We start from the raw sequence: 26,295 nt of genomic DNA on the forward strand, positions 1-26,295 counted from the left end.
TTCATCTATATGAAGGAAAAATATTGTATATAACAAATTTCAGGCTTTGAAGTAACAGACTTGAAGGAATAGTTAAAACTTTTGGGAAACGTGCCTTTTTGCTTTCTTTGAGAGTTAGATGAGAAGATGAATCGATCGCATGTCTGTGTGTTGAGTGTGAAGAACTGGAGGAAATTAGCGTAGCTTAGCATGAAGACTGGAAATAGGGGGAAAAGGCTAGCCTGGCTCTCTCCAAAGTCAAAATCAGACAAACGAAACAAAACAACATGTAGTTTGTTCCATTTGTGCACAAACAGAAATGTAAATATGAAATATAAATTTAGTGGTTTTAGGGGGAGTTACATATTGTGACCATTTCTTGACCAACAACAGTTTATCAATCAGTCCAGCAGTTCTGTGCAGTCTCCAGCCACGGTGCAGGTTTCCTGATCCGTGATCTGTTGTTTGTCAAGAAAATAATTTGTTTGTGTACAGATTAAACATACAAGATACAACACATGGTAATTAGTGAGTTTTAGAGGTGCTTGTAGGTGTATTTTGGAACATTGGAAAAAGCCAGACGAGCTGTTTCCCCTGCTTCCAGTCTTCATGCTAAGCTAAGCTAATCACCTCTTGGGTCAAGAGGCGATTATTGATCTTTTCATCTAACTGTTGGAGAAAGGAAGACAAATAAGCCCATTTCCCAAAATAATGAACTATTTCTTTAAGAAATTCAGGAAAACAGGGTAAATATTTCTTTTTCATTAGGTTGTGACCTTGGTAAAGGTCATATTGTCCAACCACTCATCATTTTAGCCATTCAAATTCATAGAAAAGGTTTTGAAATAAGAGAGAAATTGTTAAAATCCTTGCTTGTTTGGCAGGTATCACTCAAGTACTTTGAGTAAATGTATCTCAGCTGTACTTTTCATGCTGGGCAGGTAAACTGAAGTCAGTCTTTCCATAAAACGTGTAGTGAAATACAATGACCTGCCTTAATGCGCTTTGGTAAGGCAGTGAACAAATAACTCCAATTAAATTGGATTTGTATTACAGGCTTATTACAACTACTGCTGCTGCAAAAACAAAGTCGTGTTCAATGGGCTGAGAAGAGCAGAGAGAGCGCTCTAAATCTCCTTGTTGTTTTATGGTTTTCTTCCACGGGGATCATGGGAAAAATCCAATTTGCCCATTAATCTCATCTGGTCAGGGTCTCCGGACCTCCAGATTCACCCAGGCCAGATCAAAGATGGAGGAAATGCCGTGTGACAGTGGTACAGATTTCCCCGAGAGACTTCAAAAAGACTGTGATAGATAATCCAATTGAAATGGACACATCACCTTTAGGTGCTGCTTTGGGAGAATCGGTGCGTAATTTTCCTTTCCTTTTTTTTTTTTCAACCACCATTCCTGAGTTGTTAGTTAGACTGAGTGGTGGTTTATATAAGGCTGTAAAATAACAATGCGTCATCAGAAATATTTGGCATCAGAGTGACAGTAGGGTATGGCACTTGGTTTCAAGAAGATCTAAATTCATTAAGAAGATAAAGGCCTTAATGAACAGGAAAGTTGCCGAATGTGTAAAATACAAAAGTAAATGTCCAGGTATGTGGGATATATTTGGTGATTGTTTAATTATGTATCATATCACCAAAAAAAATACCAGTCTCAGCGTCTAATGACCTACGGATCCACCGGAGTCCTGACAAATTCTACATATTTTTGCGCAAGAAATGGATTTTTACGCACATGTCTTTTGTGCACAACATTAATTTGTGCGTAAAAGTTATAAAGATAAATCCTGTCACTTTTCGGGACTACACAGCTGACAATAAATATGGACCATTTCCTTCCAAAAAATTTGAATCTTAGCGGGGTTGTGCGGTTTTTCTGGTGACTGACATTGCCTGAGCTGGGTGAATCCTCCCACAGCCGGCTCATTCCCTGAACGCGTCGGTGCAGTTTGAGTGAAGAGCCCCATCAGCTTGGACCACATCTCAAGAGCTGCGGAGCTCCGGTCTGGACGCGGGCCAAGCCTGTCTGGTGTCAAACCAGCCTGAACAGATACTCTCAGACATCTCATTTCTTCACCTCATTCCTGAGATGGGACTCTGCCCACCCCTTGTGTAAAGCAATTTAAACCTGATAGCACATCATCTGCCTATCTCCACTGAAAATCTTTGCTGGACTATTAGACAGTCGGTCTTTACTTTTTCCTCATAAGCACTTTGCCACCGTGCAGAACCCGAGCCTGTCATGGCTTTTACGCGCAAACCTCCGTCTGCTAACTGTCTCGTGATGATATATTTTTTAATCTAAACTTTTATTTGGAGAATCAAATTCTGACTTATCTGTTCTTCTGATTTATTTAATTTTTTTTTTCATCCGTGGAAATGCTCCGTCCAGATCCATAAAGGACTTAAGTTTGGTTAATATGAACTTATTGCCAAGTGGAATATGTTTTTATTTATCTGTAGCAATCTGCTGGCTGACGGCCGAGGTCGATGCGTCTTGGTGGTAAGTACCGCACACTTTTCCACATCTTTATTGAAATGCAATTGTAAAAAGCTCGTGCGCTGAGTGCATGGCATTGTAATTAAACTGACATGTTTCAAGTTTATTGTTACTTCCGTAGTACACACTCGACATACACGGGAGCGAAATATCGCTCTCCACAGTTCAACATATACAACACCACTAAAAATCACTATAAGCAGATACACGCTGGTCTCCCGTGGTCTTGTCTTCGCGACGCGCAAAATGCGCTCCAATGAGGCTGTTAAACGTTTCTAGAGAGGAAAATAGTCCATGTGATTTCTCTAAAATGATACCGGGTATAGTTTCCCCTCTCGTGTTTGATTATAGTGAAATAAATATGTATAAAATGTCTAAATTACATTCAAAACGGTTTCATTACATTTTTTTTTCTTTTGTGAGCGAGAAATTTCACAGAGATTAAGTGTCAAAATTCCCTCCATGGCTTTCATAATTGTATTTTTGCAGGTTGTTGAAGACTGAATATTTGGACAGATACCTTTCCAGAACAAAGTCATTTGATATCATTTAATTTCTCTTCATTTGCTGTTTTTCCCTCTTTAATCTTTAATATTTGCAGAAGGTTCTGTTTCCAACTTTGACATAAACTTTTCATACTTCCTATGATAGTGAGATGTTATTTGGACAGATAAGTTTCCTGACTGCTTTTTAAAAATTTCTTGCCGCTCTGTTCTTTCTGTAATCATGTAAGAAAATCTCTGGAGCCTGCAAGTGTTCAAAGTCCCTACCAGTCTTTCATCACCTTGTTCTGCAGGTACATGGGAGTATGGACTGTAGATCTCAAGACCACACCTTTTTTTGCTTTATTTTTACTTTTCTATTGGCGAACACAGACAGTTTGTTGAAGATAAGTGTCCACATTTCCTACAGGCATATATCAGGTTATTTGCAGGGATAGGTTCAGCATTTTCTTAATTCTCTCTCTCTGAGATCATTAAAAAAAAGTTCAAATTCTGTATCCGTCTTCCAGCCCCCCTTTTGTCCCACTTTCTAAAGTTTTCTTCCTCTGCTCTGCAGGTACATGGGCACCCTGGGATCCCAGGTGATGTGCGACAACATCCCTGGTCTGGTGAACAAGCAGCGCCAGCTGTGCCGCCAGCATCCCAAAGTGATGCAGGCCATCGGGGCCGGGATGAAGGACTGGATCTCCGAGTGCCAGCACCAGTTCCGCAACCACCGCTGGAACTGCAACACCACGGCCAGAGACCACAACCTGTTTGGACGCCTGCTGCTACGCAGTGAGTGGAGGGAACGTTAGAGCTCATTTAACTCGAGCATAAAAAGTGCAATTTTAAACTAACGGAGGGTTTAAAAACCATCAGCGAGGGGCAGTCATCCTTCATCTGAAGGATTTGAAATCAAACCAGCATCCTGCCTGCTGTAGTGTCTTTTAGCAAGGCCCTGACCCTCTCAGCTCCAGAGCTGGTGTTCTATAGTTGACCTCTGACCCTGTGCAAGACAAGCTAGAGAGAAATGAAGGTTGAACAGGTTTGGGGGGTTTGAGGGATTTGTAAATAGAGACATTCATGGCTAATTTTTCTTGTAAGATGTTATAGTTGAGTCTGTTACTTGGACCAAATAAAATCTTGTCCATCTTAAATACCTGCTACACTTCGTCTCCGGGAATTACGTCTGCAGAGTCAGACATCAGATTAAAGTTTTATTAAATTAAAGCCTTTAAACTATCACTTATCGTCTCCATATTTATATTGTGTATTCTCATATTGAGACATTGGGGTTCGTAGTTGTTATCTCTTAATAGATGAGAAGTGAAATTTTAACAAATCTAAAAAATAAACTATAATTGAAAATGTAAAGATTTTGTGGTAGGAAAACATCAAGAATCATTTGACTCGGTGTCGTGAGGGCGACTTTTTAAACTGATTTTGAATACTTTAGCAGCATATCAGTATTGAGATAACACTGTGAATGCTGCCCCTGCAGTAAATGATATTAGATGCAGGGGTTAGGTACGCAAAGTGTTCGTAAAGCATCTTATTCATGATATGAAGGCTTCAGGGACAGTCAGGTGCCTTAAACACACTGCACAACTAAGAATATAAAGTTAGTGACTAGATTGCCTGCTACAGTATCAGCTGGGTTGTGTTTCCAGGTCATTGTTTGCTGCCGGCACCTTTTTGTTTTAGAAACGATTCGCCGCGTGATCGTGTGTATTACAGCACGCCGATCTGTCCGCAGTGACAAACATGTTTGACCATAAGCATCGACTTAATGCTGACAAATCCAAACAATTGCTCGGTTTTCAGAGTGTTGGGTAGATTTACTGCGACACCGAGGCTTTCTGGGAAATAGATGGGTCCCTTGCAGATATGTTCTTTTTCAAAGAGGTTGGATCGCATTCCACACCTCGTCTCACTTTACAATTGTACATTTATCACGTCGGTGCAGTCGACTGGTTTCTCTGCCAGTTTGTTCCTGTGTTGGGGGCTACATATGACTCAAGTCATAATATAGTAATATTATGACTTGTGGTATACAGATTAAGAGCTGAACCAATTTGTCGATGGATGGAAAATTAATTAGCCAATCAATTTTTGATAAAAATCAATAATTCAAGAACTTTTTTAAGCAAAGATGCAAGTGATTTGCAGGTTCCAGCAACTCAAATACTCTCTTTTATCTTATTATAAATCAATTATTATAATTCTTAATTTTCATTTTATGAATCGATTGATTGTTTTAGTGATGACTAATAACACAAGTTCAGTTTGATCATGATAATGTTTGTGTTTTTGTTAGGTTCACTTAGCTACTGTCTCAGCTGATGATTCACTCTCCACTCAGCTTGTTTAAGAGAGAAACTCTTTCTAAATAAAAGTAACCCCACCACTTTCAAGATCCTCATCGGGTCGTTAGCACTGTTTATCTTCCCTGATCATTTGCAGAAGAAAAGACTTGATTTATTGACGAGTGAAGAGTAGATATAGGGCGGGGGGGGCTGTGAGGGGGGGGTTGTAGTGGAAAATAAATGTTATGAAGAGTGTGACAAACGACTCAGGCAGTAAAGTGCGATCAGCAGCGTCAGGGATTGAAATGATTAACAAGTAATGAGTAGCAATAAGCTGCCTGTCGCTGCCTGTGACAGATGTGAGCTCCGGACAGATGCATCCTGTCAAATTAGACGTGCCACTCTGTGTCTGAGCAGCTAAATTCAGTCATCTCCTTTGAGGACATGTTATAACAAGTCATAATCTTTTTTTTTTTTTTTTTTTTTTTATTGCCACTGGAGGATCATCGGCAGCCTGATGTTCCTCTCCCATGCTCTGAGGTTTAACCTGCGAGGCGGATCCTTCGACTTAGTCCGTTTCATGTCGGGGCCTCTAATCAGCCGTGTGGTATTCAGACCTCCCAGTCGGGCCCCGGACGTGTCACACAGTATTATCACGGCACGCCGAGGCACCGTCAGAAGCTCCTTATTGTCAATGTCAGTGGGCTAATTTCAAACAATTACGCAGGAGTTTTGTCTCTCTGGTGTCGTGTTCTCTCAGCGTTCTCCTCATTAACCTTGTTAGGCACGCTCAACTTAGCTGCTGGACTGGGAGTGATCATGCATGTACACACACACACACACACAGACACACTGAAGTCACTGTATGTATGTATGTGTGTGCTTGATTGGGCTTGATATCATTTGTAATTTTTGATACAAGAGTTTCAATACAGATACAAGAACGATTGTTTTTTGATACCTTACTTTGAGAAATAAACAGATTTCTCTGCAAATTGACAAAAGATGCTGAAGTTCTCAAATGTTTTTCAAGAACTTTGCCTTAATTAATAGTCTAATCTAATTTTGATTAGAATCAGGAACTGTCTGATCAATTAATGAGTAAACCAGACGTCCAATGGCAGCTTTTGGTTCTTGACAGTTTGGGGTTTTGGTTTTATGTGCACACCTTGGTTGGTAACAAAAAAGTATTGAGGTTCAATACCTGGCAGTATTGTTTGCATTAAAATGTCTCTGTCTAAAACAATTAATTGATAAATCAGTTCAAACATTAATTGGATTTAATTTTATAAGTAATTTATCAATTACTTAATTTACCAATTTAAGATATATAATTATTATTATAAATTACAAAATACAAATACAAAAAATGTAATACAAAAGATAATTTAATTAATATGTCTTCTTTTGTCTTCCGTACAAAAACAACATGACATACATCTGACAGTTTGTCTGTAAACAGATGAACCAATTGCTCTAAGAATGTTTGCTTCCGATACATGTGAACTCTGTATTTTTAAACACACATGTCATAACTACCTGTGTAATTACAGGTGACTAAAATCTTAAAGACTATAACTGTGATGACAGATGATGTCATAACAGCGAGTGCCATACTTGATTGATGTTTAGTGTCAGATGGTAGGTATGGGCAGCTTGTATGTAGCCTGACAGGCTAAACACAGGGCACAAATATCTCACATAATGCCTGTTGCTTTGAGCACATTGTCATAATTGAAAGTCACCTAGATTTGTCATTTTTATCATGTCAAGAGTCTCTCGTCTTAAAGCTGCAGTACGGGACTTTTGTCTCCCCCTTCTGGCAGTGAAAGTAATTACAAAAACACTGTTGACACGTGCTTACATCATAGGCTCCGCCTTAAGCTACACCATAGCTGCTACTGTTGCGGCTGTGAAACTGTAGATAAATTGTTTTGAGTGTCACACAACCCCCGCAAAATGACTCATTTCACTATCAGAATTTGATGCGTTTGGTCTGATAACATTTGGAAAGTCTAGAAGAGCAGCAAGATTACTTTTTTTTTTTTTATCCCCATTCAAGTTAGCAGAGAGCTAACCGGAAGTTACCTGGCTCGGCCGGCAGAAGTCTGTAGTGCACATGTTCTTTCCATAGAGCGTGCTCAGTATGCATTCATCTGGCCAGCGTGGGAATGTCAAACCCAACACCAGGTTTAAAAACTCTGTATACTGTGAAATACAGAGAGATTTATCTGGGCTTAATCAGCATTGTGTGAACTCATTTTACAAGGGCTTGAATGTGACAGACGTTCATTTATATGTGCAGGTTTATTTATGACAGCAGGACAATGAGAGTTCAGAGAGATTTGATGATTAATTCAGATTCAGATGACACGTTGGGCCATTATTTTCTATTTTATTTTATGGATGACATGATTCATGTGTTGAATAAGTAAAGCATCAGCTCATGAAAATAACCCTTAGTTGCAGCCCTAAACATCAAACATTTAAAAATCCACCTATTTTATTGCTGTCACTGCATGGGCATGCTCTGTAGTGTCATGATGACTCGTAGGTGTGGTTAAGCACACACACACACACACACACACACACTTGCCCCGTCTCAACCTTTGATCCCTCTCAGATCTCTCATCAGTTACATGCAGAGGGAGATAAGGACTTTCTATCAGGGCATTGCTGGTAAATGTTAGCAGTTGGAGGTAGATGAAGCGTTTTTTATTTCATGCCTCGCACAAAATAAAAGCATCTTGCAGACAACAACAAACACGGGTCATACAGGTAGCAGCGGTGGCCAAACATTTTAAGGATCTTTCTGTTTATCGTGGCTTTATTTTGCCGTCAGGCAGCCTGTATCGGGAAACGCCAGGTTCAAGATCAATAAGAAGATAAAACTGTTATGTTTGATTTACATCAGTGGAGTTTATTGATGTAGAGAAGTGTACCAGCAACTGTGCTGATGGTTCTTTTGTCGTTGTTTTTTTTACTATTCTGAATGCTTTCTAGTGTTTGTACAAAGAATACGGTGTCGACGTCTGACCTCAGTATGTAGCTCTAGATTTGAATAGTTCCTGGGTTTGTATCTATGATGTACAGTTTATTTAATTATTAATTATGTAGAATATGACATGAAAATCTAGAAAAAAACCTGGCTTTGTTTCAGGTGTGTGCTTCCACGACTCCCAACATTTCCTCTTCTCCTCTCAGGCAGCCGCGAAGTGGCCTTCGTCTACGCCATCTCCTCAGCCGGAGTGGTTTACACGCTGGCACGAGCCTGCAGCCAAGGCGAACTGGACTCCTGCTCGTGCGATCCCACTAAGAAGGGCTCGTCACGGGACGCCAAGGGCTCCTTCGACTGGGGTGGCTGCAGTGACCACGTGGAGCACGCCATGCGCTTCAGCCAGGCCTTCGTGGATGCCAAAGAGAGGAAGGAGAGGGACGCCCGGGCGCTCATGAACCTGCACAACAACCGAGCCGGCAGGAAGGTGAGGAGGCACCGAGCTGAGAGCTGAACACCTGTAGATGGTATTATGTTCTGAAAGGCTGGTTCGTCTTTAAGATAACTTGTAATATGAACCTTTTATGTTACTTTATTTTATACGTTTTGCTTCCTAAACTATTTTATGTTACAGTTAAATCTACACGCAGTTTTGTCCTAATCCTACGTTCTATTTTCCTCTCCAGGCGGTGAAGCGCTTCATGACTCTAGAGTGTAAATGTCACGGTGTGAGCGGGTCGTGCAGCGTCAGGACCTGCTGGCTGGCCATGGCCGACTTCAGACGCACCGGCGAGCACCTTCGCAAGAGGTACAACGGTGCGGTGCAGGTCGCCGTTAACCAGTACGGCACCGGGTTCACTGCTGCGCACTCACACTTCAAACGACCTAGCAAGAACGACCTGGTGTACTTGGAGGACTCGCCAGACTACTGCATACGCGACCACGAGTCAGGTAAACAACCTTTAGTCTTTTTCAAGCTTTAACATACCACAGGATCTGATAAGAGGATCACTTGTGCTGACTGGATTAAGACATCTAACTTTAAATACTCAACTCCCAGCAAGCACTGATTTGTTGATTTAGTCTAGATTAAAGAACTGAATTTTTGGCATCTTGGGGGCGACGTAAACAAGTTGTGAACAAAAGATTGACATATCATCACTGTTTAAGTTGATATGTTGAACTGGTTTGCAAACAGTTGCTTATTTCCACATCTGGCAGTTACTGAGCTACATTATCATTCATTTGGAGTCGTGTTTCAGTCCACCTGGTGAATTTAAGTCCAATATTCACTCTTTTAGTTCTGTTTTTGCTCTCTACCAACTCCTGAGGGAAATATCTGGCTCTTTAGCTGCTAAATGCTCCACTATGTTCACCAGCTAGTCTACAGCTAACTGTGTCTGTTTGCCGTTTGGTGCTGAGCAGGTAGTGTACAGTGGCTTTTTAGAGCTTTTTCTTTGAAAACAGCTGCGTACTTCTGCAGAAAACAACGCCATGAGAGCGCTGAGAGTGAACCAAAACAGTAAAGTTGCAGCTGGACGGCTAAACAATGAGCTGAAACTCACTATAAAGCTCCGTAAAGCCGAGGGGAGCTTCAGAGTAATTCTCTGTAGGTTCGAGTGATGCCTCTCACATTAAACACTATCATTTGATATAAAAAATATCCATTTTATCCATTTTAAATCAGGTCCAAACTACACTCTGAAATGTTGTCCTTTAAATGCTCCTGAAACAACCATAATATGTAACCAGGACATATAAAAACTTTCACTTTTCAACCAAACCGTGCCCGGTGTTAACCTCAACGTCTAGATTGCTTTTGGTCTCTTGGTTAAAGGTCTGAGATTTTACACGCCATTTGGTTTCCGCCTGAGTTGAAATAGGATTACAGTATTCTCTCACCAGGCCAAATGAACCAAACCAAAAAAAGTGAACGCTTCAGAGTTCAAGTGAACCACTTCAACAAACACGGTTGGTTGGTGTGAACATGCCTACAAAGGAGTGTGAACAGATTTGTCATGAGGGTTATCAAATACTTGATCACAGATGTTTGCTTGAATTACACCTCCAATACCTCCAGCAGGTTCAACTTTCTTGGCATCTCAAACCTGCCCAACTTTTACTTTGGCTTTTCACTGACATGCGACAGAACTGGTTCCAATATGATTTATCAACTTTCAGTGTTTCTGTGTTTCAGTGCCAAATAGGTTCAGAGTCAAAGGGGCTTAATTTTTTTCATATTTTGTTTTATCTAATTCCAATAGGGATAAATAAGATCTTGAAAGATAATTCTTCAAACTGTCCTAAATGTAAAAGCAAAGAAGGAACATTTATGCTCATCTTTTTTGGCAGTGTGAAAAATGAAGTAGTTTTTGGAAAAACTACAGTATTCATGCTTTCACTTAATCAGTGTAAGATACTGAGGTCAAGGCAAAGCAAGTTTATTTGTATAGCACATTTCAACAACAAGGCCATTCAAAGTGCTTTATATAAAACATTAAAAGCATTAAGACAAAGTGCAAAAGAGACACATTATAAAAGGGCATTTAAACATAATTTAAAATAGTTATTAAAGAGTTAAGAGAATAGAAAATAATAATAAGCTAAAATTGAATAAGACAGATACGATTTGAGGATAAAAGTTACAGTGCAGGGCAAGAAATTAATCAAAAGCCTCAAATTTGGTTTAATAAAAGGCAGCCGCAAACAGCAAAGTCTTCAGCCTTGATATAAAAGAACTGAGAGTTGAAGCAGACCAGCAGTTTTCCAGGAGTTTGTTCCAGATATGTGGAGCAAATAAACTGAACGCTGCTTTTTCATGTTTAGTTTTTACTCTGTGGACAGAAAGCAGGTCTGTCCCAGACCACCTGAGAGGTCTGGATGGTTCATAATGTAGCAGCAGATCAGAGATGTATTTTGGTCCTAAAGCATTCAGTGGTTTATAAACCAACAGCAGTATTTTAAAACCAGTTCTTTGTCAGACAGGAAGCCAGTGTAAAGATCTGAGAACTGGAGTTATATGATCTACTTTCTGGGTCTTAGTGAGAACTCAAGCAGCAGCGTCCTGAATCAGCTGCAGCTGTCTGATTGATTCCTTAGGGAGGCCTGTGAAGACAGCGTTAAAGTAGTAAAGTCTACTAGAGATAAGTTTTTCCAAATCCTGCTGAGACATAAATCCTTTAATTCTTGATATATTCTTCAGGTGATAGTAGGTTGACGTTGTAGTTGTGTTAATGTGGCTGTTGAAATTCAGGTCTGAGTCCATGACTACACCAAGATTTCTGGCTTGGTTTGTGGTTTTTAACATTATTGATTGAAGCTAAGTGCTGACTTTTAAATGTTCTTCCTTGGCTACAAAAACAATTACTTCACTTTTATCTTCATTTAACTGAAGAAAATTCTGGCACATCCATCCAGATCGTTGATTCGTTCACTGCACTCACTCAGTGCTTGTATTGGACCATAGTCCCCTGGTGATACGGTTATGTAAATTTGTGTGTCATCTGCATAATTATGATAACACATTTTGTTGTTTTCCATGATCTGAGCCAGTGGGAGCATGTAGATGTTGAACATAAGAGGCCCCAGAATGGAGCCTTGGGGAACTCTGCATGTCTTTTTTTTTTATCCGCTCAAATGTGTAATTACCTACAGACACAAAGTAGTTCCTGTCCTTTAAGTAAGATTCAAACCAGTTTAGTACTGTGCCAGAAAGTCCCACCTAGTTTTCCAGTCGGTCTTGTTATATGTTGTTGTCGACCGCTGCCATGCAGCACTGAGAGCCAGTAATACTAAGACTGTAATTCTGCCACTGCATATGTTTTAGTGGATGGATAAAGTTGTGTCATGGTATTTAAATTGATTTTAAGTAGACACAGGGATGACACACATCCTGTCTAATTTCATGAATTTTGTCAGTGAAGATGTAGGTAAATTCATCAATTCATATATATAGACTGATGACAAATTAAAGGAAAAACCGGTACAGGTCTGAATGCTAGACCCCTACAGGGAGGGGATCTGGTGGCTCTGTTGTGCTGTGGGGGGGCATTTTGCTGGCATGGTTTGGGTCCATTTGTCTCCTTAGGGGGAAGGGTCACTACAAATCAATACAAAGTTGTTCTGAGTCATCACCTTTATCCTATGATGAAACATTTCTATCCTGATGGGAGCGGTGTCTTCCAGGATGACAGTGCATAGGGGTCACTGAATGGTTTGATGAGTATGAAAATGATGTGAATCATATGCTATGGCCTTCGCAGTTGGGGGGGGGGGGGGGGGTTGTAAAGGATGTTGTAACTGTGACGATTGTGTCAAAACCAGCTGAGGACTTAGTAACTACTAGTAGTAGTTAGTAATAGTGGAGGTGGATACTGAGGGGGGTTTAGGGGAGAAAATGGGAGTAGGTCAGGGGATAAGTTTGGTCCCTGCAGTGACCAGCTCTTTCATCTGGTCAGCGAACTCCAAGAGGGGGGAATAGGAGGAGGGGAGAGGAGGGTGACCTGGATGTGGTTTGGGGGAGGGGGTGAAGAAGGTGAATCCCCACAGGCGGTTGTTGGTGAGGGGGGTGGAGACTCCTCTTCCTCTTGGCTCTGATAACTCTCATGTTTAAAGCTGTCTTCAGACGGGGGCTGAGGGGGCTCTCTTTCAAGGTTTCTGCCGCATTGTGTTATGTCTTCTTGTTTTGATTCCTCTTGTCCTTGGCAGAGGGAACAGATGGGTGATGCAGGAAGTAAAATAGGTGAGAGATAAACAATTTTACTCCTGACTTGTTAAGGCAAAGTCTATCTGCCTTAAAAAGATGTCTGCAGTCCCAGAAAAAGTTGAAATTGACAATAAAATGTGGTGAATGGACGGTACATGCAGTTAAGAGCCATGTGTTTAGTGCCAACAGTCTGCTGAATCTCTCAACTCCTTTTCTTACTGGCGGTAGAGGGCCACTGATAAACACCTCAGCAAGAGCTGACTGTGTTCAACAGATCAATAAAGTCTTGTTTCAGCACTTCAGATTGTTGTTTCACAACATCATTGGTCCCTATGTGCACCATGATGGTTTTCACAGTTGGATGTGCAGCCATGATACGCAGGATTCTCTCAGTCATGTCAGAGACCATGTCCTTTGGAAAGCAGAGTACTTTGGTGTTTTTACTGCACATGCTTCTTACATCCTTTACAGCAAAGTCACCCACAATCAGAGTTTAAGTCCCAGTCGTTAGCTTTCCCTGTAGCCTCTTACTTTCTGATTTACTCTCAGTCCTTACCCTGCTGTGTGAAGACAAGAGGTTATCCAGGTCATCAGACGGAGATCCAGGGTCCTGCAGCAGTGGAGCAAATCTGTTCTCCAGTTGTACACTCGGTTGTTGGGGAGGTTTGCTGCTAATTCTCCCTTTCGCAGCTGTCCACGGCTGTGTCCTACTAAGAACAGGGGTTGAAGAGGCGCTCTGCCTGGATGATAACGCAGGCCAGCCTGTTGCATCACAAACCTCAGGACGCTGGGCTCTGCCTGTTACTCGTCCTCCCATTTCCCAGTAAAATGATTTATACTTAGGCTTTGCACCAAGAAGAGTTCCAGGGAGGACTATCACTTGTAGATTTATTACCCTGCACACAGCCCTCCTGTTTCTTGGTAGTCTTGTCGGTGGTAATGAGCCGTGTGTTAGCATGATCTTGTCCACTGTTTTGAGTCCATGGTGAAGTGGTGTCCTTCCCACATAGTCCATTCACTTCTACGTTCACTTCTAACCGGTGAATTTTGGTTTCCAGCGCTGCGATATTCCGTAGAAGTTTGTGGAAGTCATCGGTGGAGAAGGGAGGCATCTTGCTGCTCATCAGCTTTAGCTAAGTACCACATTCCCAGTCACTGCAGTACAGGCTTGTGCTATCGGTAGGCCACGCTCACGTTGTACTGAGGAGGTCATAAAAATGTTGAAATATGGCAATAGCCTACTATAGCTACAAAGAATTACAGTCCCAGTGATTTATAAGTATCCAGCAGCCGCTGCTTGTAATTTCTCGCAGAAAAAAAAACCACGAATATCATCAGAAGAATGCAAGCAGAGGCGAGAGCGAGCAGCAAAGCGTCTGCACTGTAAGAAAGCAGGAAGCCGTTCTCGCCTCGAGCCGTTCTCGTAGCCAATATTCAACTGTGTCTTTTAACCTCCAAGCCTGATCTCTTTCTAGATCTTTCACAGAAAATACAGGATACAAAATTTTGATTGTTCACTTTGCAAAGAAATGTATCAATGTATCATGATCAAGTATCACAATTATTACCATTAGAGAAGTTTTATTAGTCATTTTGGGACATTTTGTAAAACCTTTAGTTATGAGGACTTTTCATTATCCAAGTACATATTTCTTCTTTGTTGTTTTTTGAAAGAATGAAATGAATGAGTGTTGCTGACTATCTGGGAATCTTGCAAGCTGTATGTTGGCGTCTTTGTCTCAGACATAGAGAGATGACGCTGCCTTGCTTTTTGTTTGTTTGGGGGGGGGGTTTGTGTGTGCGAGTGGATTTGTATGGAGGTTTTGATTTGTGTCTCTTGACATGTGAAGGGTAAAAGTGTGACCTATTGACAATAAAGCAAAAAAAAAGGGGGGAGAAGATGGAAAAGAATTTAAATGTCATCCGTAGCCGAAGCCAACACAATTCACCTCCCAGCTCGAAGGCTGCTGTTGTTTACAGCATTAGACCAAAGCACTGGTAGACTTTCAACAGGAGCTCATAACAGTCAGGGCTTTCTGTCAGTCATTACTAATTACTTTCTGACATTATTACCTATTATTCACCGAAGAGTGTTATCTCATTTAGAGCTGCAATGATTAGTTGCTTAGAAAACTAATCGCCGACTATTTTGATAAGTCTGGTTCCAGCTTCTTAAATGTGAATATTTTCTGGTTTCTTTAGTCTTCTATGACAGTAAACTAAATATCAAACACATTTTATTAAAAGAATAAAATACATTAAGAGGACGAAGATTTGTTTCTGAGCTATTCTGATATACAATATCAACTGTGAATTCATTCTTGTCCTGACCTGTAGGGTGAAACAGTTGATAGAATGATATAATATTCTATCTATTTTCTTTATCACTGCATCATTACGGTGCAAATAATTAGATCTGGTGCCAAACAACATACTATAGGACTTCAGATATCTTTAGGTTGTGGACTGTTGGTTGGAACAATACAAGACATTTAAAACCGTCACCTTCAGGCTTTAGGAAACAGACATTTTATAGACTAAATGACTAATCGCTTAACTGAGAAAATGTTTGACAGATTAATTGTGTGTTAGTAAGTGAGCTTCTGTTTAACAACTGGATTGTGATTGGTCCAGCTCTTTCTGTTGTGTTAGCTTTTTGCGTTTTCAGCAATGTATCAAACTGAGCTACTAACATCAAACAGTAGATCTCGAAGTGATCCTGCAGCTCCGATACTAGTCTGTAAAACTCTCCCCGCTCTTTACACTTTCTTCTCTCGTCAGTAGTGACAGAATCATTATAGCTTGAGCGCTGTACAGAGGGGGGGGGGGGGGTGGATTTGTCTACGATTAAATAACACGCAATAAATTATATATGTAAGTCTCGGAACAAGACAGTGAGTGTGAGAATGAAAATGTTTGTGTATGAAAACTGTGTGTGAGAAAGAAAAGATGAAGAAAAGGTGCATGAGAGTGTGTGTGTGTGTGTGTGTGTGTGTGTGTGTGTGTGTGTGTGTGTGTGTGTGTGTGTTCCAGTGGAGGTGGATGCCTCTCAGGCAGCAGATGATCCGTGGCGATCGGGTGTCAGCCAGTTTAAGACCCATTACACACTTCTGTAGGCTGAAACCTTAGAGCACCACACATCGCTATAAATCACCACCAATGAAAACACACACACACACACACTTACACTCGAGGGTATGCTTGCCCAGCAAGGTGAGGCATATTTCGGGGGGTAGGTAGGATCACACGATACAATACAACACAAACGCACACACAAGGGCAGTTTACAGTGTGTCCTGTGCATATGTGAGACGCTTCTCTGTGGTCTAATGTCGACTTTTTCCTTCTGACTACGATGAAATGTCTCTTTGAAACTCCAGTAATCAGTAAAAGCCTCCAGACAGCACAAACATTGTGCTGTCTGACTAAAAGCGCCGTGTTGGCTAACATACAATAAACATACAATAACCCTCTGTCAGTTCAAACATCATGTTTATTGTCATTTTCCCATAAGAACTTTGTGCCACCAACATTTTTAGTAGAGCCACCGAAATTCTGAGGTCAAAAAGTTATTTTTTTGGATGAACTAAAGCTCAGAAACTAGATTGATGAATAGAGTCGACACAGAAAATAACACAGCAACTATTTTAGCTTTTATCAGGCAAGAAAGCCAAGCATTTCCTGGCTTCAGTATCTCAGATGTTTGTCTTCAGGTTCTTGACTGTTGATTTGGACAAAACAAATCAGAACAGGACTCTGGTGACTCGTGTTGTGCATCAGAGCTAAAAATCATAGTTGTATTTGTGAACTTGACCGTATTATCTTCTGATTACGGCTGCAGCTAGCGATTATCTTCGTTATCAATTAATCTGTTGACTATTTTCTCGATTGGTCGTCTATAAAATGTCAGAAAATTGTGAAAAATGCTGATCACTGTCTCCAGAATTTCATCTCTTTGTCCCAAACAAAAGTCCACAACCCAAAGATATTTAGTTTATGATCATTAAAGACTAAATAAACTGGAAAATATTCACATTTGACAAGCTGGAATCAGAGAATTTGGACAAAAAACAACGTTTAATCTATCATCAAAACTGTTTCTGTCGCTCAACTGATCGATTAATCGACTAATCGTCAGGGCTTTACTTCTGATATCTTCTCATCATCACTAACTTAATGTCACATCAGGTTCACGTTGTGTGTCTTTAATCCAACAAGTCAAGGTTTCAGTGTCTCACTCGAGGACTTTTTCGGAGTCAAAGGACACGTTTGATGTTGTAGAGAATCAAACCTGGGAGCTTTCAGTCACAGGACAGTCTGTCACGACATGCATTCTGTGTGCAGTTCGAATTTTCAGGCACCGTCATGGTCTTTTAGGTACTGAGAGAGTTTTATGACCTTTTAAGAGTCAATTAAACCTGCTCAGATATATTCAGAAGACACATGGTTTTCATTCGGAGTCTAGATGTCGGATAAAATAGTTTATTCATTTGACAACACTAGAGTCTAGTGAAGAACAAAAGTCTAGTCAGTCAAAACTAGACTTTTTGTTACTTTTGCAACCCCAAAAATTCACTTTATATTGTACTTGAACGCAGCTCATCACTCCAGCTGACGCTTGATATTGTGCTTTTTATTCTAGCTGCACAGTGCATATCCTCGTTTTCTTGTATTACTTAATTTAAGCAACATTCGATCCCTGTTTGCAACCAAGCTGAAGTATATCTAAAGTATTTTAACTTTTCAACAAAACTGAGCAGTTTAAACCTTTTGAGAGATCCTTTGATCTCTACTGAAATCATTTTCTGTCTAACCTCTCGATGGACCTCTGGAGGTCTCAGGGCCCCTTTTGGGAACAAGTAGAGGCTTCCCAGCAGACATGAAGGCGTTATGGGTTGTGTACATGTAAGCAGGAAGAGGTAACACACACACACACACACACACACACACACACACACACACACACACACACACACACACACACAGGGTCTCATGAGAACTTTACTTGCTCCCTCTCTAAGGACCGGCTCCTCTGGGACACACACAGAGTCAGACATGTAAACCGGCTCTGGATGGTGACACATAACTGTATGTTGAATCACCGTCAGACGCACAAACACACGATACAAACAAGCTCCCATGAAGCTCAATCATTTTGGAAACACACACACTTTGAGCGATCGACTCTCTTTTCTCTCTCTCTCTCCCCCATCACACACACACACATTGAGAAAGCACTTAAAGACATGCAAACTTGCCCTCAATCATTCTGGAAACACACAAACTGAATCCATTCTCACAGACAGATGGAGACACACACACACACACACACACACACACACTCGCAGGCCCAGAGCCCACAGAGATAGTGAGACGGCCCCTCTGTGCCTCTTTAAAGTGTGAAATCAATTTCCCTCGGCCCCGGCGAGGCTCAGGTGCTAAACTCATCTCTCGGCGCCCCCTCATCTTAATTCAATAAGCAGACGCACAGAGAGAGAGAGAGAGAGAGAGAGAGAGAGAGAGAGAGAGAGAGGGCTGCGAGGAAGACTCTGGCCGTGATGTCACCCCTAGCATCGCGGCATACCTCGGATGACAGGCGGGCACGCTGCCAGAGAGGGGGCGGGGCTTCGGGTCATGCCCAGACATATTACCTGGCGAGGGAGAGACGGTGCAGAGACGGTGCACACACACCGAGCGAAGCAGAATGTAAACATTAGCAAATTCCAGAACAATGTTCAAGACGGTTCTTGAAGCCAGTTCATAATTTTTTTTCGAAACCTTTATTTATACAGGAGAAGTCATCTGAACACACACACACACACACACACATGTTCTCCTTCAGTAACACTTTGTGCCTCACAGTCAGACAGTAACAGTCAGTCACACCTGCACCGTCCTCTGCTGTCTCAACAACATCTGCACCACAGCAGCCCAGAGGTTTAAAACACTCCAGGACGAGTTTAATCAAGTTTTATAATTCAAACATCTTCAAGATGATAACAAAACTAGGCAACAAAGTGAGATAAGCGAGTTATCTGAGGCTGCAAGGGTTTTCATCTGTCAAGTCTATCATAACATTTTTCAAATTCATTGTTTTTAATCAATTAGTTACCCATCGTTGTCAGACTAACACTTTAAAACCAGACATATGACGTTTACAGTTGTATAAAAAAAAAGAGAAAAACAGTAAATCTTTTCATTTGAGCAGCTGGTTACAGATTTTTTGCGTAATAAATGACAAACAATTAAATGATCGTCAAAATTGTGGTGGACTGGGGCGTGTAGGTGGTCTGGTGGTTTAGGAGGCTCCTCAGACTGTTGTCACAACTCTCTACAACTTGAATTCTGAACACTACAGAAAACGAACAGCTGGAAATCAACACATCCATTGTTACAGCTTCTACTGGATGGTATTCACAGCTAGCTGCGTAGTCGCTAACTAGCTGCGATCACTCGTCAAAACAATATCACGTCATAAACGGCTGCACCGGAGCTCGTAATAACACAACAAGTCTCTGAAGCTGCAGATTTTAAGCAGATATGATCAGAGCATCTGGGCTCCATCACAGCTACGGGGCTTGAAGTGTAACAATACACTGTCAGTGTCGGTAGTCGTGTCAGAGAGGTGCTGAATCGTGTTTTTGTTCTAATCACAGAATGATTCATTCTTAAACTCGACACAACAAGTTGCGTTTTTTTCCGCTGATCACGGAATAATTATCTGGAAATCTTGACGCGATAACCCAAACTGTCTTTGTTATGATCATTAGATCAAAACATGTGGTAAATATCTGTAACGAGGGGACGCGCAACATCTGTTCAGGCTGCTCATGTTTGACATGAGCAGATAACACATTGATATTATTGCTGAAAAAGTCCCAGTAACCCCAGTAAACATTCCTGTGGATGACTGGAGCATCTCTGACAGACTGATACACAACAACAGCAACAGCTGCAACTGACAATTATTTTCTCAATTGACTGATCAATCATTTGGTCCATAAAATGTCAGAAAACAGTGGAAAATGTCTGTCGCAGTTTCCCACAGTCTGAGCTGATGTCATTGGTGGCTTCAATTAGCTTTTTTTTTTTTGGTCCAAAATCCAAAAATATTACATTTGCACTATTATAAGACATGGAAAAGCTGCACATTCTCACATTTTAAGAAACTGGACCCATTAAAAGTTTATATGACCCATTTAAATTTATATGATGGATGAGTTAAACGATGAATGATTGTCAAACAACTTATTATTTTAGCTTTCTTTCTTTCTTTCTTAGGATCCTCAGTATGGTTATATAAAAGGTTGTTTTTTTTAAGATCAGAGATAGTTCTTATATGATGACGAGAAAACATCAAATGACCTCTGCAGGCTTCTGTAGTTTTATGATGAATTAAGATGCAGCAGTTCCCTCCTGCACAGCTCACACCTGAAACACCTGAAACAGACGTCTGAGTGTGTCTGTGGAGACACAAGGTGTGTGTGTGTGTGTGTGTGGGCAAGATTCAGTAGAAAAAGTGAGATTGTGTGTTATCAGTGAGGCCAGTCTACCTATAAAGTGTATGAGGAGATTGTGTCTGTGTGTGTGTGTGTGTGTGTGTGTGTGTGTGTGTGTGTGTGTGTGTGTGTGTCGGCGATGAATGTCTCCTATAAAATGAACAGCTGATGAAGAGTGGGAGTGCAGGCTGACGGCTCCTATCATCAATCTCTCATCTCTCCTTCGTCCAGCGTTCATCATCTTACCCTCCTCCTCCTCCCCCCTCCACCTCTGTCTCATCTTCAGTGCACTGCCAGCGTTATACTCTTCTCCCATTGGCTCCTGATAACCAATTAAACTCCACAGATTGGCGAGTCACATTCCTGTAAAGCCTAATGATGCTATAAACCGTTTTATGTATAAAATGCCTCTAAATCATACTGTGACAATGACTCTCTCACATTGTTTTAGTCCGGAATAATTATCAGTGTAGGCGTCAAACTGTTCCACCAGTTCATCTCATTTCGGAAGGAAAACACTGAAATGTGTTTTTTTGCATTTAGTAAACAAATGTAACGTCGGTTCAGTCGGTGCAGCGAAGCGGGAAATGAACAGCGAGATAAATCCTGCTGCTGCAGTAAAGTGATTTAACCTCAAGAAGCAATTAAGTTCATCTGATCTCAAACTGAGCGCAGTGTGTGTGGAAAACAGAAGCTTTGATTGCATAAGATGTTTACATTCTGTTGAACAAAGTGATCATAATGCTTTTGTTTTGAAGTCTCTGCTGAGACGATGTGAACAATGTTTTATTATTAAATTGTCTCTCTCACTTTATTTATTATCATTATTCTCCACCTTATATCAACCTCGGATCACTCAAGTATGCATGAGGTTTGCAGGTTTGAGTTTATATGTGTGTGGGGGAAATGGCACATGCATGGTTTTTGTGCACATTGAAGTTCACCTACATCACAATAAAAAGCATGTTATCCCATAAATACCCCCACTGGTGCTCAGCCATGCAGACAGTTTTAGTTTTATTCCTCCAGACTGATGCTGAAATGTTTTGATTTGATTGAATTTCATTGAAAAAATGACATTTTAAAGAAAGTAAACAAGGATAGATGAAGTGTTCTGTTGACTCTGGATGATCATCAGACTTTTCTACAGTCAGTTTTATTATTGATAAGTTTCTGTTGAGTTTTTATAATGTAGTTTTCCAGCTTTGAGTACAACAAATCAAACATATCAAATCAAACAATCTGTAGATGCTATTAGAGGTGAGTCTGGAGATAGTTGTGATTTTGGTGAATTGACCCTTTAATTTTCAACTCAAAACCTCTCTCTCTCTCTCTTTCTCTCTCTCTCTCTCTCTCTCTCTCTCTCTCTCTCTCTCTCTCCAGGGTCGATGGGGACGGGCGGGCGGGTGTGTAACCGGACGTCTCGCGGCGTGGACGGATGCGAGGTGATGTGCTGCGGTCGAGGTTACGACACGTCGCGGGTCAGCCGGACCACCAAGTGCGAATGCAAGTTCCACTGGTGCTGCGCCGTGCACTGCCGCGACTGCCACCAGCAGGTCGACGTGCACACCTGTAAGGGCCAGACGTGACATCACCGCGCACCGCCAACCGACCGACCGCTCAACGTTTAAACCAGCGGTTACGCTGCGTGACAAAACTACTGCTTCTGTACTGGTTCTCAACTGGTCTGTACATGTTTACCATCAGTCCACCGAGCTGTAAGTGATGATCTAAAGGATGTTTCAACTCCGTCTTTGGTGCTAATCACCTGTTACTTCAGCAACTGTCCTTCCCAAAGATCACCTGTCAATCTGACAGTACGTAGTCGGGTTTGTTGTTGAAGTTTCTGTAGGAAGTGCTCCTTTCTTTGTTCGGCCATGTTGTCTCTTTACTGCTTGTGTTAAGTGCTCAGCTGCTCTTCTTCCTTTTATTCCAAACAACAGAAGAAGGTAAAAACACATCACTCGCGCTCTTGAAATAGCTTCCAGACTTCAGATTATTAGAGCAGAAAATATAGAAGCTTTCATCAGCTGGTTTTAGGTTAAATAATTAACAGTAGTGAGCTGTACATGTATTTTAAAAAATATATCAATCAACACACAAACTAATTCATACAAACGTCTATTTTCTACACAGAAACCTGGTTTTTAAAAAGGCAGACGGGCTCAGTGAGATTATAAAAGTTCCCTCCGGATGAGATTTCCTTTCATTTTTTTTATCTTAAAACCCACTTCAGACTCCTGCTGAACTCACCCCACCAAAAATAATCTGGTGAACTACTGCTAATCTGACAGGAGATACACTGATAAAGTATCTTAATTTATCTAATCTGTTGTACTGTCGTCAAATCTGTCAGCAGAGAGAAAGATCTTGCCTTGTATCCAGTGCAGCGTGAGAGTTTCATACCGTTAAAACAGTTGAATGAAAAGCAGAAGTTAAACTCATAACAGATTGTAAATCTAGTCGGACATCATTGGTTTGGCAGATTTTCAGCTTGTTTTGTTGACTGTAGGGGGTTTTCCACTTATAACGGCACCTTCCATAAATCCTAAATTCATTTCACCTGTCTACCAAGCTTTTTTTTCCCAGCAACCTGTTCACAAACATCAAGTTCTCTGATATCGTGCGACATATGTTTTCAATTTCACAGCGTGACATGATTTGAACTCCTCACGAAAGCGAATAGATTAGTTTTTTTTGTCACGTCGGGGTCTGAAGAAGCAGAATTTTTTTTGCACACCTGCAGTTAAACAGGTGCGTCGGAGAAAAGACGGTGTGCAGACAATAATAGAACAAAGAACTCCTGCACGCTGTCTTCTGTGCTCGCAATTAAAGGAGGTTTATTGGGAACGTTTCGGTGCACAGACTGGAAATCTGATCGGAAATCACCTGATGAAAGTCTGTGTACTGAAACGTTCCCAATAAGTAATTCTCATTGCAAGTACAGAAGAAAAATATATATATATATATTTTTGGCAGGCATAAAAGTAATTATTTTCTTCATAACTTCTGCTTCTCAGTAATTTACAAGTAAATTGGATCATCGCTTTTATCTCATGAAACCGGCTTTTAACGTATAAACTAATTTTCACGTTCAGTGGGCTTCAGGTTCTCCACAAGGGGGAGCTGTTCAGTCAGTTCGAACTGCAGGTGTGGACTCGATGGTGTCGCCTCCTACAGGCAGAAAAAAGTAGCTTCAACACTTGTTAGAATTACAGGCAATTAGTGTTGAATAACGGGGGGATTTTGTAGCCGTGCTAGCAGCTTGACTCAAGTTATGGCAAAATCAGTCGGTCTGAAATATCTCAACAACTATTGGATGGATTTGCCATCATGCAGCCAGTATAAACAGCTGTTTATGTTACAAACAGACCTGAGATGATTACTGACAAACCGGGGGAGTGTGTTAATTAAAGAAAGGCTCATATGTTCAGAGTAAACGTTTCTTTCTCAATTAACAATAAAATAACCTGCACTCAGCAGATAATAGAAATCTATATGTTTATGGGTTAGAAGGGGTTAAAACTATAAAACTCACCTGCAGGTGGCACAAGTGTTAAAATTTCACCAGCTGTAGGAGACACGAACGTGTCAGCGGCTCGTTTGTTGTCGACGCTGCAGCTGCTTTTACTTACCTGTAGGTGGCGCAGGTCGCTCTGCAGTCGGGTGACATCAGTTGCAGCTGGTTTTAAATCCACTTGTCTTCTAAACTGTCGCTGTAAATTAAAAGCTTCTAAATTAACTAACAGAGTTAAAGTCGGTAAATTTGGACGTTGTGACCCTTTAAATTTCCAGCTTTGCATTTTAAAATCTGCTCGTCACACATGCAAACAATCAGAGCGATGGCTTCAGATTCACTGGTTAATTGTCGCTTCCTTAATCAGCACATTATTATGTCTGAGTTATGTAAGAGTTAGACATTTAGTTCACACTCATTTCAAGTTAAACACCCACTTTTCACCAGTACAAACTACTGTTCTGTCTCATCCGAAGGTGTAAATCCTCTGTTATTCATCCTGTCATTTCATTGTATTTATTTACTCTCAAGTGTGTAAAAATGTCTGAAGTGTATTTGTGAAGAGACGAGTGTTTCAGGATAACCTGAGTCTGTAAGTTGCACCTGAACGATCTGACGTAAAAACACGACCTGAACATCTGCACTCAGAAATAAATGACTTCACTAAAACCACCGTGCATCAATATTTAAAACACACACACAAAAAAAGTCACATTGGTTGTTTTTAACACTCTGCAGAGTTCAGAATATGCATTAAACCAGAGAGGGGTTTGTTTGTTTGTTTGTTTGTTTATGTAAATATGTGGTTGTGTAAATTAAAAAATCAGATGTATAGTGTATTAACTGTGTAACCGATAATTAACACACTTCATTTCCTCCCGCTGTGCCAGCCAATCACAGAACCGCATTTACTGTAGACGACCTTAAGCGGCTCATCACTAATCACAGCGGGTACACAAACAAGTTTAGCATCTGTTTAAAGTCAAATCAGGTTTATTACAACTTGAGTCTTATTTTTTTTTGTTCTTTTCAGTAATAATAACGTTGTTCTCACCGAGTTAATTTCATGGAAAAGCTGAAAACATCACCTAACTGCTCGTGTTTGTTGCAGCGTCGTGTTTACATGAACTATTAACCTGGTGAGAACAGATTACTGTAGGAATGATGGTCGAAACCACGTAAATAAGACACAAGTTATAATAATCCAGTTAAGTATTTCTTTTACTACAAATCATATATACTTCACTTTTTTGTGTGTGTATGGAGGCTGTAAGTTTTAGATTTATGGATGTATTTAAGCAACTGTCCGGGCTGCTTTCATTCATTTCTGTACAGCATGAAAACATCAAGTCTGCTTTTATTTGTTCCACTTATTTGATGGCGTAATTATTAGAGCTGCAACAATTAGTCAGTTGATTGGTTGATGGACAGAAAGTTAATCTGCAATTATTCTGATAATCAAATGCATTTTTTAAGCAAATATGCCAAACATTTGTTGGGTTTAGCTTCTCAAATGTGCCGATTTGATGCTTTTATTTCTCATACGTGATCGTAAACTGAATATATTTTGGTTGTGACTGTTGTTCGGACCAAATAAGAACCGTAAATCTTGACTTTTGGAAATTATAACAGGCATTTTCACTATTTTCTGACATTTTACGGACAACAATTAATCGAGAAAACAATCGTTAGTTGCAGCCCAGATAATGATGATGTCCTTTAACTGCAGATATATTTGAAAAGTCTATAGTGTGATACATCACAACAATAAAGCAGCTTTGACAAAAATAAACGCAGACTTGATGTTCAATATGATGGATTACACAACTCAAGTTAAAAAAAAATGTGTATGGAGATGAGTAGAAACTGATGGATCATAACAGCAGGAAAATGTTGAGAAGTGTACATGTTTTGTAGTAAACAAAACCCACTGGTATGCTCCTTTTTAAAGAAATCATAATATAATAATCAGTGGAGATTTTTAATAAAGTAGTTGCTGTTTCCGTCAGCATCAGTTTAATGAAGCATTAAATCAGCATCTGGAAAAACTTCTTCTTCTACCTGTGGATCGAGACGTTAGTTTGAGGATGAAAACACAAGTGAGGAGTTCAAATAATTCCTCCTCAGATAAACAATAAAAACCTACCGGGTTGTGTTTTGTGGTTTAAAAACAAGAACAACAACAAAAAAAAACCCAACCAGTGTTTGAAAAGCTCAGCGGCTCCAGATGACGGTCGGCTGTTAAACTGCATCGCTGCCCGTTTCTGAATCAAAATGGCGGGAAGAAGCTGGCTT

The 26,295-nt window shown here is 40.6% G+C and overlaps 1 protein-coding gene across 4 annotated transcripts; it reads left to right on the top strand.

Annotated features, from left to right (window-relative positions):
* On the top strand, positions 1–26,210 carry wnt2 (wingless-type MMTV integration site family member 2). 4 transcript variants are annotated; one of them, XM_042411130.1, is made up of 6 exons: positions 1–1,346; positions 2,457–2,496; positions 3,553–3,773; positions 8,489–8,766; positions 8,966–9,230; positions 21,867–26,210. In XM_042411130.1, the coding sequence occupies exons 3-6, from the start codon at positions 3,557–3,559 to the stop codon at positions 22,070–22,072; spliced, it is 966 nt and encodes a 321-aa protein (XP_042267064.1). In that variant the 5' UTR covers positions 1–1,346; positions 2,457–2,496; positions 3,553–3,556; the 3' UTR covers positions 22,073–26,210. The 4 variants fall into 4 exon arrangements, with proteins under 4 accessions (XP_042267064.1, XP_042267062.1, XP_042267065.1 ...); XM_042411128.1 differs by having other exon boundaries at positions 1–2,496; XM_042411131.1 differs by lacking the exon at positions 2,457–2,496.
* Positions 26,211–26,295: the final 85 nt, after the last annotated feature.

This window comes from Thunnus maccoyii, chromosome 5 (genome assembly GCF_910596095.1).
Source record: "Thunnus maccoyii chromosome 5, fThuMac1.1, whole genome shotgun sequence".
Classification (NCBI taxonomy): Eukaryota; Metazoa; Chordata; class Actinopteri; order Scombriformes; family Scombridae; genus Thunnus; species Thunnus maccoyii.

Bases quoted from the DNA above. Each gene is read 5' to 3' on its own strand.
- wnt2 (XM_042411128.1), top strand. From the start codon at position 2,414: ATGAACTTATTGCCAAGTGGAATATGTTTTTATTTATCTGTAGCAATC. The intron at 3,774-8,488 runs GTGAGTGGAGGG...TTCTCCTCTCAG, and splicing joins TGGACGCCTGCTGCTACGCA to GCAGCCGCGAAGTGGCCTTC. The intron at 8,767-8,965 runs GTGAGGAGGCAC...TTTCCTCTCCAG, and splicing joins ACAACCGAGCCGGCAGGAAG to GCGGTGAAGCGCTTCATGAC.